Consider the following 17,626-nt stretch of genomic DNA (forward strand, 5'->3'; position numbering starts at 1 on the left):
GGTGTGAAGGACAGGTGACCTCCAAATGTGTTTTGGTTAACTTTGGAGCACGCATTTCTTTTGCAAGAGATGTATTAAAACTCCATTGTATTAATGTCACCTTTATAATAATGATGAACCTAACACTCCTAATAAGCAAAGCGTTGTTCATTGCAAGCACATATAATATTGATAACTCATTAATATATGTAATGTTTAATATCCAAAATAAGCAAAGTGTTCTTCATTGCAAGCACATATATAATATTGATAACTCTAACATTCCTAATAATCAAAGCGTTATTATATGTAATGTTTAATATCATTGCAAGCACATATATAATAATGATAAACCCAACAAACAGTTTTTGTGAAAATGTAATATTTGGATAGGCTCCAGGACCCCGCTCGATCCTAGTGAGGATAAAGCAGTTCAGAAAATTAGATGAGAGAGATAAGATGAATGCAATACGTACACTTGTATTTAACCACGCTTGAAAAACTAAAAAAAGAAAAACATGGAGAGGTGCTTTTGTGAGACAGCCAATGGGAGGCTACAGGATACAGGGAATGTGTTGAGGCTTTGGAGGATTCGGTATATTGGATCTTGTTTTCCTATTTTCATTCATTCATTTTCAGAACCGCTTATCTTCACAAAGGGTTCAATTGATTGAGTTGAATGCTTTTGTTGTCAGTAGAGAATTATAATGAGATTTAAATCTTCACCACGAAGTGCAGAAATAAGGGGAGAATTGCAGGTCTTGAAAAGAAGGGTCAACACTGAAAATGTTGACCTATTGCATGTTCTTCTCAATAAAAGCTTTTGATTGTTCTAATTGTATGTCATAAAACCATGGAAATTTTGGCAAACACCCAAACACCATGAAGGAACAGTTTTTGTGAAAATGTAATATTTGTATCCTTCTCAAAACTTTTCGCCATGACTGCAGAAGCATTTGGAAGTAAAGGTACCACTGTATTTGTATACCATCTGTTTTCCATGTCTCCCTCCACCAACACACCTAAATCAAATAATCACGATCGTGATCAAGCTCCTTGACAGCTTGTTGTTTATTTGATTCAGATGTGGGAGAGGAGGGAGATATGCAAAACAGACTGGATAGGGACCCTCGAGAACCAGAGTTGGAGACCACTGCTCTATATATTCTTATCCCTGATTTGGGCACTTGAACCAGTCGGTTGCCACGGTGATGCTAACCAAGCAAAGAGGGCGGAAAATGACACCAGATGTCAGGCATTCTATTGGCTAATGCATGAGAGAGGGCGGCTTGTAATTGGTTACAGCTTTATTCGGTTGGGCCCTTGTTGAAAGGATTTTTACGCTTCAAAGAGTCCATAGTTCATCAGAAAAGTCAAGTCGTCAAGTCCGGCAAACGCAGTCGAAGGAAAGCGAGAGGAAGGTAGGAGAAAGAGAGGTTTAATCTCCTTTCTTGGTTCCTCACTTGAAGTAAGGATCCATACTCATTTGAACGGCCGGGGAGGTCAGAACGAAGGCTGGGCTAACACAGGCTAGTGGCGGACCTGCGATGGGGGAGCGACGCTCGTCTGCAAGCAGTCACTCGCCGCCATAAAGAGCCTCGAATCAGGTTCGGCGTCGCGCTATATTAACTTTCCCCGAACGGATAACACCATGGACTTGGACGATGACTCGTCGCCCGCTCTGGCGTTCGAGAAGGACGCCTTCGAACTGACAGTGGAAGACGTCTACGACATTTCATACGTGGTCGGACGGGATTTGTTGAGGATCAGCCGAGCTGGCGAGGAGGTGTCCGATCTGCAGTTTCGCATAGTCCGCGTGCTGGAGATGTTTGAGACCATGGTTAACAAGTATAACTTGTCACTCGAGGAGCTGCGAATGGAGCGGGACAACCTCAAGAGTCAACTGGACCGAATGCTCACCGAAAGAATGGTATGTTACTCCACAAGAAAAGTTATTCCTTCTAAGAAATGTAGGATGAGGTACTTTCTGTACCCGGGAAAGCAGTACCACAACAAAACTTGCAAATATGTTGCGTGATTTCTTAAGTTTTAGTCCTGCTTTTGTTGGTACAGAAACTAGCGCTTGCTGGATTTCTCAGCAAATTAATATGAAGAATTTGTTGGTTTTTTTTTTTAATCTCTGATTAGTGTTAAAAATACGAATCATTTGAGTTCTCAATAGTTTTGGGGCCAAAATGAAAAGTATAGTGACAAGCCACCATGTACGTTTTTGGAATGTGGGAAGAAACTGGAGTAACCGGAGAACATGCAAATTCCACACCCGTGGACCGACCTGGATTTGAAGCCATGTCAGGCCGTTGCACTAACCATTCACCCGCCGGGCTGTCCCTTATTATACATTATGGTCTCCAAATGTAATTTTTATATGGCAAGTCTGTTGATCATCATTGTACTTGAGTTATGTCCAGCACAAACATGTTGTGAATTTCATTTCTGGTTGTGAAAAAAGCAAGTGGCAGGAGCCAATCAAATGGTGGTAGACCTAAGTGACCCCAACAGGCCTCGCTTCACCATGCATGAGCTGAAGGAAGTGCTACAGGAGAGGAACCACCTGAAGGCCCAGCTGATGTTGGCTCAGGAGGAACTTCAGCTGTACAAGAGGTGAACACCCTTATTGCGCGCTGTAAAGAAGGCCCCGTCTGTCCGACTTTTATTACTGGCACTTTACACTGTAACATTGTGCTGACACAGCAAAATTCTGCCGTTGAGCCAAGAGCCCATGGTGGAAGTGGACCAAAAGCACAATAATGGAGGGGCCGGCAAAGCCGATGAGGAAAAGACCACCATTGGAAAACTGTAAGAATTTCCCTCTCATCCATTTCTCATTATCAAGTATACCTGGCCAATAAATCTTTTTTTTAATATTCCAGTTTTTGCTATTGTCTTTGAGATCTAACAACCAAATATTCAAAAGGTTCATCCATTACCAAGATTTAGTTTCCCTTGTTTTGTACACCTGACATCCAATACGTTTGGACTAGGAGGGGTTGGCAGCGATCATTTGAGGTCACATCCTGTTGACTACTTTGATATTTTTGGATGACTTCTTGGTCATTTTGGGCAATGTTTTTTTTTTTTTTTAAATTACAAACATTTCTGACCTAATTTCTTTTCATTTGGGGCATTCTCTGATCACGTGTTGATTTTCCCCACTTCCTATTATTATTGATATATCAGGCTTTCTCCCTTTAAAAATATATTTCTTTTGATCATAGGCCTTTCCGCATGATTCCCTGTTGATTTTGGGGCATTTCTGCATAAATTCCTGTTCTCTTCTTGTCTCTTCCTGTTGATTTTAGTGCATTTCTTATTCAGTGAGCTATTTTAGATCACTTGGGTCATTTCATAAACAAACAATATATATTGGGATTGGTATCAAAAAACAGAATGAGAAGCGGGGTTGTATTTTGGTGAAATTTCCTTGGGATGAGTGTTGTGAGGGGAGCAGGTTGAAATGTAGCACGTGACTGAGTCCGTGCGCTCATCCCATGTCTAATGGCATTCTTGTGACCGACCTAATTATGTTGACTCACTCATGAGCACCTCCCCACTGCACTTTTACCTTCCCACACCCAGCAGGCCCTCATTATACTTGTAAAATGATTATAAAAACATTTGATTCAATTGTTTGTCTCACTCCCTTTCCCCAGATTTTCATTTCGACGGAAATGAGACTAGACGAAGAACGGTACCGAAGAGGCTGTGTCTATATGCAGGATGCTCCAGATGCTTTCTAGTACTATATCACGCTGCCTTTGACTTTTTTTTACAGGTCACAAGAGATGGAGTAGGTACACTTGCTCAGTACATGATATCAAAGAATATGGTACATGGTCCACAGGGTACATGTTAAAAAAATGTAATAGTGATGGTTAAGCACAAATGAAATCATATTATTGGACTTAAAAATGCCTTTTTTGAAGAATTTGGGGGCATTCCAAGGCCAAATTGTTAAATTTGGCACAAATTTGAGTAACTTGCTGTTGATTTTGGGGAAAATGAGTGGTTCTTTTGTATTACATTTTTATTAAATTTAAGGAATTTATCCAATCATTTTGAGGGAATTTAACACTTATTTTCCGTTTATTTTTGCATCAGTTCCCAATGTGGCATTTGCTGATCTGGTAGCTTTCTTGCCTCAATTCTTATGCATTTTACAATTATTCATTTTGAAGCACTTTTCAATGGGCATGTGGTGGATTCAGGCATTTCCAGGAAACCTGTTCATTTTGGTTTACATCCTATGTATTTTGAGTATTTTTCAGATCACTTCCAGTTGTTTTGGGTGTATTTCAGGGTTGCTTCCTTTGAATCTGTCATGGCTAATATTTTTAAGTTTGAACAGTGTGCTTTGCAAAGCATCCCTGTTAGGTTCATTAATAATTACCTTCGTCCGTAATTATCAATAACTGCAGGAAGACATCTTATTCAATTATTGACATTTAATTAAATAGAAATGGATACAACAGATAAAAGCCTCCGGAGGGGAGCGTTACAGCAAGTGTCACCTTACAACTTCCGAACGTCTCCTCGAATAGACGTTTTCGTCCCACTCTTATAGTCATGAATCAAAACAAGTTACAGAGTTGTTGATCATTCCATCACGTATGAGTAAAAACAACATCTGGGACTACAATAACAATCAAAGTATTTTACTAATAACAAAAACAGGTAACTAGACCTAACAACATTTAGATTAGAGTAATTATACAACCTCCTTGACCTAAGAATCATATAATATAATCATAATCATATAATCGTTACATACAGAAAAACCCGAAGTGCACGGTTACATAACGATAACAATATTCTTGTTATTGGCCGAATAGCCCTGGCCTCGTCACCAAGGGCCCACCAAATCTCAAGGACCCAGATTGGGTGGATTGTTTGTATAACCATCCTGGAACAGGCCGTCCAGGTTAAAGATGACTTGGCGTGACCTCGCAACACTTTTGAAAACAGAAAGAGAATGATTTAACAAAGTAATGAATTAATACAGAGAAAAGAAAGAGAATGATTTAATAAAGAAATGAATTAATATAACTATTATAATAGTAAAACAGAATAAACCCAACATTCCCCCGTTTTTATAATATGTATGTTATTAGTCATTTCTTAGTAATCACTAAATGGTAATGTCGGGTGACTGTGATTTTTCCCGCCTACTCCTTACTCCCATGGCTGGTCTGAAAGAGAAAGAACATAATTATATTCGTCCAATTGGTCCTCGGATTTACCGTACTCCTGGACCTCACTGCTTTCCCCAAACCGTCCCATAAGATACAACTCATGTACTTTAGAATTTGTAGGGGCAATTGCAGTAGTTATAAGTCGGCTTAGCAAGGAGCGCAAACAGGGGATACTACATCACCCACACAATGTTAGGATAGCGGTAATTGTGCCTATAGTCACCACGAAGGATGTAGCCAAATCTTTAGATTTTCCAAAGGTCTTATCCCACCAATCTGACAATGCGGACGTATCTACTCCAGAGTGCTCTTGCATATTGCGGTTCAGTGTTTGCAGGCCAGTAATGGCCCTGGTGAGAGATCCACTGGGTGACGTGTTGTTCGGTATGAAGGTGCAACATTGTTTTACAAACATCGCACACACGCCCCCTGTTTCAAGGATCATATCCACCGCTATGCGACCCCGGAACGCCATCAGACTGGTAGCTGCCAGTTGTTCCTTCATGGCCACAAATCCCTGTTCAGTATAATTTCCAAGTTTTGGACATTGTAATGTAAGTAATTTATTCTATCCACATTTTTGTTTGGGGTGATTAGAAGGAAGATAGACTCCCAACCTGCTGCGATCTGATTAGCCAGCTTATACTCATCTGGTACGCCCCGGGGGATGCCAATCGCATCAATGTATGTTGGATCTCCTTCCCTCCATGCCTCTCGACGATGTCGGGAGGGTCGACCCTTCAGCCGAATTATGAGCCGCCAATTGTATCTCCTCCACTGTGGATGGAAAAACAGACACCGGTAAGAGCAGCGAGACCAAAGTACCTAGTCCTGCCGCGTTTCGGCAGGAGTCGTATAATTTATCTACCACCCCGCCACCATAGGCCAGAACGTGGTATCAGGGGTGTAGTTTGTTTTAGAACGCCGGTACACCACGTCTCATTTATCGCCCCCAGCTTCAGACCATGCCCTGTAAGGTTTAAGCAGGTAAAATGATTAAACAGTGGAAAAATTGACTTCCTATTTACCGCGTAACAGGATAAACACTGCTTCAATATTTTTTCTTGCCAAGTAGGACACGTTTTTTCATTTGTAAAAACACTTTTCCCCAAATGAATGGTGATTGAGGGAGTTGTTAGATCCCATCGTATTTTCCTTTGTCTGGTAGTTTATCCTAATCCTTTGTAAAATGGTTTAGTCTCAATTGAAACCATAAGGAGACGTCAAACCCAATATAAAAGAGTTCCCTATAGTTTTATGGTATTGCTTGCTGAGCAATAATCTTTTCAATTAATATTGGTGTTTCCCGTATTTTATTAAGTCAGAAAGTTTATCTTACCCGTCCCCTCAATGTTTCAATTGAGACCACCCTTTTACCAAAGTAGCTCCACCTAGTGCTTGTCTTCTTTACACTCCATTAACAGCGCCCAATTATCCCCCGTTTGGGAAATCCCTGTTTCAGAAATAAATTTCACAGGTTAATATGTCAGTCCAAGCTTTCCAATCTTGACCAATTTCTGCAACAAGGCTTTTCCCAATCTTCGATTTTTTGCTGTTAATGTACCACACATATTTCCCACCATAGATTGACCCCTTGTATGGCAACCGGGACGTCGCCGAGTCCAAAGATATATTTTCAATTTGGAAATTTGATTTAGTAGGTAATGTTAAATTAAATGTAAATGTGTATGTTTCTCGGTTTACCCTCCCGTAAGAAGGTGTATCCTCAATTGAAACGCCTCCGCCTTTTTCTCCAACTGGAGAAAACAACCCTACTGTGGAAAGGAATAGAATCACAATCAGCATTAATCTCATTGCCCCAAAAGCAATAATTGTTTTCAACATGACTTTTTGTCTTTGTTTAGGGAGTTTTCCTCTTGAAACGTTTCAATTTAGACAACCTTCTTACTGTGGGAAAGGTGCATCCGTGTCCCCTTTCAGTAACAAGGACCCTCCCACTTTGCGTTGCTCCGATGTTTCTTCTTTTATGCTGCTTATCAGCATCCAGTCTTCAAGAATCACCGTCGCTTCGTCCGTTTCCTGTTGAGAAGCAAAATCTCCCTCTGATAGTCTAAATTTGGTGTGTGTGTTTCTCTGATAGATTCGCCTCATCATCCAATTGTCATTGTGTAGTGAATAATAACAATTTGTAAGGTCTACCAAACAGGACTTCATATAAGGTCCGCCAATTGTGGATGGTAGACAACTATTATATTAACAAAATGGGAGCCATTATCACTATAAATAGTTTCTGGAATTCCATATCGTGGAATGATATCCATATGATCTAATAAAAATAAAATAAAATCTATATGTATTTTTTGAAATGGATATGTGGGTATGCATATAGATTTAAACCCTAAGCCTTGTAGTGCCGTTGTAGCAAGGCCACCTCCCCCTTGTCGAGACATAGGTCTTCCCTTGACTCAAGCCCAAATTATTTTCTTTATTGATCTTTTATTGATAGATTATGTCTCGGTGGTCTGCCAATCAAAAAACACAAAAAGACAAACTATCATTCACGCTCACACTCATAAACAGAAGAATTTAGTGTGTTCAACCAGTGTAGCATCCATAATTTCATTTTGTGGGAGTAAACTGGAGTACCCGGAGAAAATCCACAAATTCTCGAGGACGCCATGAATACCCCACATTCCGGAAAGTCTGGATCCACCCCGCATTCATTAGTAGATCCTTTAATATACACACCCCCACTCTAGCATTTTAACCGTTTGTAAAAAATTACCTTCAAGTTTCACACAAAGTTATATCCTCTTTAATGCTATCAGTTTAGCTGTTTGTTCCCCGAATTGAGGTGGGAATAGTTTCACATCTAAAGTTTTTATTTTTACAGCCGCCATGACCTAATGGCCCCCTATCATGTTTTTGGAAAATCCCAATTCCCTCTAATAGCATGCCAATCACCTTTTAATGCGGCCATCCAATTTTGTTTCTACTTGTTTCAGGTGATAAGATAATCTTCCCCATTTGTAAAACAAATTCATCCACGCCTATTTTATACCAATTATGACGCCTATGGCCTTTATTACGTCGCCTTGACTCCAAATTCTATGAACCAAGATAACACGCCTAAATTGTAAGCGAATTTCGCCCATCCCAGAATTCATGTACCACCACATCCTGTCAAAAACCCAAAACGACTAACATAACCTGTTTCTATGCCAGATTCTGGAATTTGGAGAATTTCTCCTTTCCCTCCCTTATCTAAGCTTGTTATTGCCATTCGTTATCACTGTAACATTCAGGCGTATTAACCCCATCGTTGCTAAAGTTCTCACCAATTTGCATGCCCTTAAAGCCGTAAAAGCAACGTTATTTGGTTGTATCAATTGACCAATGCTTATTCAATCCGTAATATCCTTAAAGTCATCAATATGACCTGTGACAAAGCATATTTCCTCCCGCCAGGACAACAGACAATGTTCTTTCAAGTGCACTTTGAAAAACATTCCATGTTACTCCATTCTTAGGGAAAATATGCTCATCCTAAACCAATTATTTTATTTACAATTCCCCTAATTATTTGGATGAATGCCATGAATTTTATCATGCCACTATTGCATTGTAAATTTCCCATCTGATGTCGTTAACAGCCAAATAATTCAATACCTACTATATACTTTGTAAATCACCTCATATGATGTTTACTTAAGACAAGAGTCATTTCCCATAGCCTGTTACCAAAACAAAAATCTACAACAATTAAATTAGAGAAATCAACCTTTTGTTAGGCAATTCCTAATTTCAAACTTTAATGTTTTAAAAACCTTATTGTCACCAATATACCATAATATTGTAAATTTTGTCACCCTGGCCTTTTCTTTAACCAGCCAACCTCCTGGATTAAAGTATTTTGAACAATCAAAATATTCTGAAATAGTATTAATATTATTTTATCCTCCAAAAGCTAGTTCCCTTTAACTAAGAGCCCTTTGAAATCCACAATTGCTCAAAAATGACTATTTTGGTCTATTTCCCAAATCCAAAGCTTTTTACCAAATCAACCTTTTACTGAACAGATTTTCTATCCTCTTAATACATTTCATTTTAAAACCCAAAATATCAATGCGAAAGCATTCGCCTAACCTTGCATTTCTTGCAGTCCATGTATTGTTCTTATTCTGAAAAGTCCAAACAGAAAACGCAATTAGCCGTTAACTATGACCTCCACTCTTGCTGCGAAAACAGCATTGTTATCTTATGTTTACAAACCAGCTTTTTCCCTGTGCCCAAATACAACGCTTTTTAGAGAAGACAACCATTAAAACGTCAAATTAACCCCTCTTCCGATATTCAACTACATCACAATATTTTTCCAAGACCCCATATATCCAGAATATGTATGCTGCAAGCACAACAATATGGCAAAAACCCATTTTCTGCCCTCAAGTTTGCTTCAGCACCCCCAAGGCCAATTATTATTATTATAATGTCTTCACGGAAGGGATCACAAAATTTTAGTCGTTTACACGGTCCGAACGCAACCGAAAGCCCAACACAGTTAAATCGTCTGCCCCGCGGCCCACATGTTTCACTCCCATCTAATCAGCAGCCGCTGCACCAGAAACGCTTCCCCCGCAGTCGACACATTTTTTGGCAAGTCTAGAGCATAATAAAAACACAGGTGACATTCCCTGCTAAACATTTAAATGATCATTTTGTATATATTCTTTTGTCTTTTTAAACACCATCTTCCCGCTAGCGGACGGGATCAAAAACCAAGCTGCAATAAGCCATCACATTGCTGTAAATTGACAGTACATATAGGTTATATTAACAAAGCACCACCAGCACTTGGAAATAACCATTCTAATTGTTGTTATACAAGCCCAAGCATCACAAAAACCCAATTTAATTGTAATCACAAAACGTCATACCTGGATTAACCAAATCAAATACCAGTGTTTCCATTAATTTTCTAGCTCAACATTCTCGTATCCGAAATCCACATTCCAAATCATTCTAAGCCGACATTCCTTGTTTTCAGAGACCCTCTAGTCTGGGTAATCATGTAATATATATACCTCCATTTTTTTTTTTTACAACTTATCTCTGATTTTTGTCGAACTTTACACCATCTCTTCTCCCTCTATTTTTGTTAAACTTCCTCCGCGCCCGTCACCTATCTCGGTAAATATTTTCCCCGTCAGCCGAGGAGGCCCCGCTATTTTTCCTTACCAAACAGTACTTTCCCGCCGCCACGGTCTTAAATATATCCCCGTTATCCGAGGGAGTCCCCACTATTTTCCCAAAATAGTATTTTTAACTTCTCCCCGGCCTTATTTCGCCATTAGTGTCTGTGGAACAAGCTGTTACACTTTTATCCACTCACATATTATTTATATATGTATATTACCTCTATGCATTAGTGCATATATTATCCTGCATTTTATGCATTTTAAGCTGGCCAGCAACCCATATTTATTTATCCATAAATATAGCTGTGTAATATTTTTAAAGCACTTTGTCTTACCAATTTTTTTCCAATCCTTACAAGTTAGACGTATTTTTTTTGGATCGTCATCCAAACCCGCCTTACAACACGTGTTTCCCATATTTTACTTTTTTGTAGTGAGTTCGTGTGCCTCACACAGTTAACTTTATTATATCTATTTTTATTATTATCACTCCTTTGACTGTATTTCCTAGGCTTATCTTAATTTTACTGCAGAAACCACACAAACACCATACAACATTTACAACATATTCGTGCCTACCCTTTAGACACAGGACACTTCCCAGCCCCACCATTGTACCTCCAGTACAATACATTCGTGCCTACCCCTGAGACACAGGACCATTTCCAGCCCCAACATTGTACCTCCAGTACAATACATTCGTGCCTACCCCTGAGACACAGGACACTTTCCAGCAAAGTGCCCCACCGTACCTGCCATTGACTAGTATAAACACAGGGTTTTGTCGCCGTCACCCAGGACGCGAAACCAGCCCACAATGGACCTCACATACAATGTCCCTTTAACGCATTTGGAAACACCGTCACAACATGCAGACATTAATGTGGACTTACCCGAGATCCATCAGATGTCTCCCTCCAGCAGGAAAAGTCTTCAACCGCCGAGAATCCAGGCGCCCCCGTCGAAAACTCCGGCCCACCAAGGGTTTTGAAGACGCCGTGCGCACGGTCACTTACCAGATGTCGAACAGCAGCGCCTGGGTTCTCGCTCCGGTATATTGACCTCCATGGCTCAGAAGGACCAAAATGTTAGGTTCATTAATAATTACCTTCGTCCGTAATTATCAATAACTGCAGGAAGACATCTTATTCAATTATTGACATTTAATTAAATAGAAATGGATACAACAGATAAAAGCCTCCGGAGGGGAGCGTTACAGCAAGTGTCACCTTACAACTTCCGAACGTCTCCTCGAATAGACGTTTTCGTCCCACTCTTATAGTCATGAATCAAAACAAGTTACAGAGTTGTTGATCATTCCATCACGTATGAGTAAAAACAACATCTGGGACTACAATAACAATCAAAGTATTTTACTAATAACAAAAACAGGAGACTAGACCTAACAACATTTAGATTAGAGTAATTATACAACCTCCTTGACCTAAGAATCATATAATATAATCATAATCATATAATCGTTACATACAGAAAAACCCGAAGTGCACGGTTACATAACGATAACAATATTCTTGTTATTGGCCGAATAGCCCTGGCCTCGTCACCAAGGGCCCACCAAATCTCAAGGACCCAGATTGGGTGGATTGTTTGTATAACCATCCTGGAACAGGCCGTCCAGGTTAAAGATGACTTGGCGTGACCTCGCAACACTTTTGAAAACAGAAAGAGAATGATTTAACAAAGTAATGAATTAATACAGAGAAAAGAAAGAGAATGATTTAATAAAGAAATGAATTAATATAACTATTATAATAGTAAAACAGAATAAACCCAACAATCCCCTACAACAGGGGTCGGGAACCTTTTTGACGAAGAGAGCCACAAACATTTCATATTTTCAAACATTATTCCTTGGGAGCCATACTCAGAATTTAAAAGTAAAAATACATGGAAAATGTAAGCATTTATTATTCATTTCACCACTTAAAAGTTTTTAAAAAGTGCATTCTTTTGAGAACATTGTTTCATTGTTGCTAATCAATGAGAGGATGCATGCAGACGAGTCTAATGAAAAAAATGATTTAAAAAGGCACTAGAGATAGTTTCGGCGCCACAGTGCCGGCGTGACGCTCCCATTGGTGCATCCGGGACTTGGGTCTCTCACCAGCGGTTCCCATATTTTACCACAGATTCGCGAAGAGCCATATCCACCCATCAAAAGAGCCACATATGGCTCCCGAGCCATAGGTTCCCTACAAAGACAGAATTTGTTTTAGGACACCACAGAAACTTTCGATAAAACTTTCATAAGTTTATTGTTTCTAAAAACATTGGCAATGGAAGAAAATTTTCTCTGAAACATTCTTTTAAGCTACACGGTTCATTTCAGTAAGATCAAATTTCATTTTCTTTCCACCTCAAGGTAAAACTGCCTGACTCGTGATTATGCCACGTACCTGACTGCAGTGGGGAAAATAAATATTTAGTCAACCACCAATTGCGCAAGTTCTCCAACCTGATTACATTTAGAGAGGCCTGTTATTATCAACATGGGTAGAGCTCAATCATGAGACACAATGTTGAAAAAAAACTGAAAATCATATTGTTCGATTTTTAAAGAATTTATTTCCAAGTTAGAGTGGAAAATAAGCATTTTGTCACCTACAAACAAGCAAGATTTCGTGCTGTCAAAGGTCTAGCCTCTAATGAGGTCTCCACTCGTTACATTAATTAATAGCATCTGTTTCAACTCATTATTGGTATAAAAGACACCTGTCCATAACCTCAGTCTCTCACACTCCAAACTCCACTATGGCCAAGACCGACGAGCTGTTGAAGGACACTAGAGACTATATTGTAGACCTGCACCAAGCTGGGAACACTGAATCTGCAATAGCTAAAACGCTTGGTGTAAAGAAATCAACTCTGGGAGCAATTATTAGAAAATGGAAGACCGACCACTGATAATCTCCCTTGATCTGGGGCTCCTTGCAAGATCTCACCCCGTGGCGTCAAAATGATAACGAGAACGGTGAGCAAAAATCCCAGAACCACACGGGGGGACCTAGTGAATGACTTACAAAGAGCTGAGACCACAGTAACATGCCCATCTGCTGTTCCCTAGTGAGCATTTGAAGGATCCAGAAGAGAACTGGGAGAATGTTTTATGGTCAGATGAAACCAAAATATATTTTTGGGGCAGAAACAAGGTCTCGTGTTTGGAGGAGAGAATACTGAATTGCATCTAAGGAACACCATACCCACTGTGAAGCATAGGGGTGAAAACATGCTTTGGGGCTGTTTTTCTGCAAAGGGACTAGGACGACTGATCTGTGTAAAGGAAAGAATGAATGGGGCTATGTATTGAGAGATTTTTGAGTAAAAATCTTCCATCAGCAAGGACATTGGAGAGATGTGGCTGGGTCTTTCAGCATGACAATGATCCCAAACACACAGCCAGGGCAACAAAGGACAGGCTTTGTAAGAAGCATTTCAAGGTCCTGGAGTGGCATAGCAAGTCTTCAGAAAATCTCAACCCATTAGAAAATATGTGGAAGGAGTTGAAAGTCTATGCTGTTCAACAACAGTGGGACAAAGACCAGGAACCTTCTTGTGGTTTCCCACGAAGGGCTTCTTCCGTGTTTATCCTGCCCAAACTGGGCACATCGCTACTGCGCCACTATCAGCCGCTATGAGCCATTCCCCACCTGGACATGCACAAACTGCAATGCGTCCCAAATCATACCCCATGTCCAGCTTCAGGCAACAATGGCCCCCGTGCCCCCCATAATTGCCTACCAGCCCCCGCCAAATAGCCTCCGTCCCACATGCACACGTCGACTACCCAGCCGGTGTGCCCCTTTCTGCAGCTCCTGTAGGAGAGGCTTCCACGTCACCTGCACCGCTGAATCCAAAACAGCAGTTGACAGAATGAGGCGATCAAACTCCTGGCGGTGCTCAACCTGCATCCAACCACCTATCCACATACAGGCAATATCTGTGATAACAGAAAGGCCCAACTTCCCCCTGCTCTCAATCCCACTTAATCATTGTGCAGCGGAACTGTGACTCATTTGCAGCAAAAATCACCGAACAAAGCGCCCTAGCGAGAAGGCTGAAATGTGATGTCCTTCTGCTACAAGAAACAAAACTGGGTTTAAAGGATCCCACCTCGTCCATTCCTGGCTACGACGACGTCCAACAGGATCAGGCCCTCAGTGGAACGAAAAACCATCGTGGGGATGGTCTACTCACATACGTCCGTCAAGGCATCCCGTATTCTCAGCCAGTCAACTCGGGCCCGGCTGAGATACAACGCATCCTCATTCCCACTGCAAGAAGTTCACAGCTCTCACTCAAACTTTTATATCCCCCAGTTACATCCTCTTTTGCTGACCCGCCGAACAGCCATACAAGATGGCTACCGTGTCTATCCACAAGTGGACTTATCTGCGGAGACTTCAACGCCCACCACACTGCCTGGGACGACTTGGTGCAAACTGACCCCAGGGGGCAAGTCATCCACGACTGGCTTGAAGACCAAGACAGAAATCTTCTAAATGACGGCACACCCACATGAGTACTTCTTGACCAACCGACCACAAACTGTTAGACTTCGTCCCCACCTCTCTTCCTCAATTACACTGAGCATTGGCTCTCCTCAAGGCTGTGGACTGAGTCCTCTTCTGTACTCCCTGTACACATACTTGCTGATGACACCACTTTGGTCTCATTCATCTCAGGAGGGTATGAGTCGGCCTACAGAGACGAGGTCAACAAACTGTCTTCGTGGTGCTCGGTGGACAATCTTGCACTGAACACCACGAAAACTAAAGAAATAATCCTGGACTTTCGCAAACACAGCACAGATCTGGCCCCACTCCTCATAAATGGAATATGTGTAGACATGGTCTGGTCTTTTAAATTCCTGGGGGTCCACGTCACGGATAAGCTCTCATGGTGTACTAACGTCACGGCAGTGGTGAAGAAGGTTCAGAAATGACTCCATTTCCTCAGGGTACTCAGGAGGAACAACTTGAACACCAAGCTTTTGGTAACCTTCTATAGAACCACTGTAGAGAGCATCCTGGCATAGTGCATCACAGTGTTGTACGCTGAAAGCACGGCGGCAGACAAAAAGGCCATACAGAAAGTGATTAATATTGCCCAGAGGATCGTCGGCAGCTCTCTGCCCTCACTGGAAGACATTGCCAGCCCTCATTATCTCAGCAGAGCCAGGAACATCATAAGGGACCCATACCACCCTGGTCACAATCTGTTCCAGCGGCTGCCCTCTGGCAGATGCTTTAGGTCCCACAAAGTACTGACAAATAGGCTTAAGGACAGTTTTTTCCCCACATCCACCTGAACTCTAAATTTACGGTAACAACACACAATCCCTTCCGAGTGTGAAGTATGAATGTATTTTATGCTTATTATTATGACGTTTGGTTTATATAGTGTAGTCACTAGAATAGAATTTTGCATGACCAAGTGGAAACTTCCATCATGACAACTTAGTTAGGGGGGTGTCATCTATCACGACACCCCCATTTCTTTGTCACCTCTTCCCGCCTAAAGTTTGTACCTAGGTCACATGACCCTTTGTCAATAAAACTAGCTCCACTGTTGGGGGTAGCCAGGGATTCAAACTGGTCAGGCTGGGGGATGGACACATCTCCCAGCGCAGGCTACTCTGACCCCTCCTTCAGCTGAAGTCTTGGAAAATCTCATCAAGCCGACTCTGCGTGTGCTACCTCTGATCCGAAGTTATTGAATGCATATGGTTTTAAACCTGACACCGAGGTAATATGAATATATGTTTGGGTGGTGATCTGCCTCCTACTGGGTGACTGAAGGTAAGTAAAAGACAGTGAAAGGTAAGTGACCCGCTCGGGGGGTGATGCGAGGTGTCCACAACAGCAGAATACCAAATTACGAATCCGTAACTATCACTTATTTAGGTCCAATTTTGTCATGCGCACTTTCTGGGTGTGATGACAAGTAGGCTTTCATTGTTGATGATGACGACGGGGCCTATGTCCGATTATTATATGTCAGATTATGCATGGAGGAATGGGCCAAAATATCAGCAAGAGTTCTTGAAAAGATTGTGAAGAGTTACAGAAAATGTTTGGCCTCTGTTATTGCCAACAAAGGCTACATAACAAAGTATTGAGATGAACTTTTGATATTGACCAAATACTTTTTTTCCACCATAATTAGCTAATAAATTATTTAAAAATCAAAGAAGGGGATATTCTGTTTTTTTCCCCCACATTCTGTCTCTCATGGTTGAGGTTACAGGCCTCCCTCTATAATCTTTTCAAGTAGGATGAGTTGCACAATTGGTGGTTGACTAAATACTTATTTGCCCCTCTGTACCTGTCTTTTTACATTTTTGTAAGTAAACTACAATGTTATTAGCAATTCATATATATTTTGGTCATTTAAGTCATTTATATCGCAAAAGTATCTTAAAAGGAGTGATTAAAACAGTAAAAAAAATCCAGCGTCTTTTTTTGAAAGCATCACAGCTTAAGCCAGGGGTGCGCTGAGATGGCCTCTTTGCTGCGGTCGCCGTAGTCATAGAGAAGCTCTTAATCAGGCAAAATGTCTCTGGATGCCACCAGAATGAGGTGTGGCCGACCGTCCACGGCGTGCAGCCTGGTCTGGCAGTTGCCCACCTTGCTGTGGTTGACAAGCCGGCCCATTCGCTCCGTTTCCTCTGTGGCATCCACACTGACATACATAAAAAACTAAATTAGAAAATAAGTGAACAATATTGGAAAAAACTAAAGTATTGTGATATTTCAAAATTAAGATTTTTGACCAGATGACTTCAATTTGACCTCAGTTTGAGAAAACTTACTCAACTCGCCATGATAACATTGTATGTATTTAAAACTGTTCAATCCAGACTTAAAGGTAGGTGTGGATGCAATTGCACTATGGTCATCTGGATTCCTTTATTTTTTTTATTTTTTCCAAATAATCAAAACCCCAATTTGATCACAATGATAGTTATACCTCTACTTATGAAATTAAGTGGTCCCATAACGTTTTCCATGACTTCAAAATTTCGTAAGTAGGTGTATTTTATGTGAATACAGTGTTCTCTCGCTTATCGCTGTTAATGGGGACCGGGACCCCCCGCAATACCTGCGTTTCTGCGAAGTAGGCGTGCCCCTTCAAAAATGCTTAAAGAAATGTGTCACACGTGCACAAAAGCACCACCAAGCAAAAACATCATAGTAGTCCGTATGGAGGATCTTCTGCAGTTTTTTTTGCACGTAAGAAACATCGTTATTGGGAGTT

At 41.0% G+C, this 17,626-nt stretch overlaps 2 protein-coding genes across 3 annotated transcripts in view; one reads left to right on the forward strand and one right to left on the reverse strand.

The window, feature by feature from the left end:
* The first annotated feature begins 1,198 nt into the window (after nucleotides 1-1,198).
* Nucleotides 1,199-4,053, forward strand: rilpl2 (Rab interacting lysosomal protein-like 2). Of its 2 annotated transcripts, XM_077714728.1 has the most exons (5): nucleotides 1,199-1,765; nucleotides 1,847-1,909; nucleotides 2,450-2,601; nucleotides 2,692-2,796; nucleotides 3,651-4,053. In XM_077714728.1, the coding sequence occupies exons 1-5, from the start codon at nucleotides 1,631-1,633 to the stop codon at nucleotides 3,670-3,672; spliced, it is 477 nt and encodes a 158-aa protein (XP_077570854.1). In that variant the 5' UTR covers nucleotides 1,199-1,630; the 3' UTR covers nucleotides 3,673-4,053. The 2 variants fall into 2 exon arrangements, with proteins under 2 accessions (XP_077570854.1, XP_077570853.1); XM_077714727.1 differs by having other exon boundaries at nucleotides 1,208-1,909.
* Nucleotides 4,054-14,111: 10,058 nt separating this feature from the next.
* Nucleotides 14,112-17,626, reverse strand: part of LOC144195236 (N-lysine methyltransferase KMT5A-A-like) — a 28,033-nt gene continuing 24,518 nt past the window's right edge. The window contains 1 exon segment of the mRNA XM_077714726.1: nucleotides 14,112-17,050. Coding sequence (XP_077570852.1) covers nucleotides 16,840-17,050 — 211 coding nt within the window. The 3' untranslated portion in view covers nucleotides 14,112-16,839.

Source organism: Stigmatopora nigra, chromosome 4, assembly GCF_051989575.1.
Source record: "Stigmatopora nigra isolate UIUO_SnigA chromosome 4, RoL_Snig_1.1, whole genome shotgun sequence".
In the NCBI taxonomy this organism is placed as follows: Eukaryota; Metazoa; Chordata; class Actinopteri; order Syngnathiformes; family Syngnathidae; genus Stigmatopora; species Stigmatopora nigra.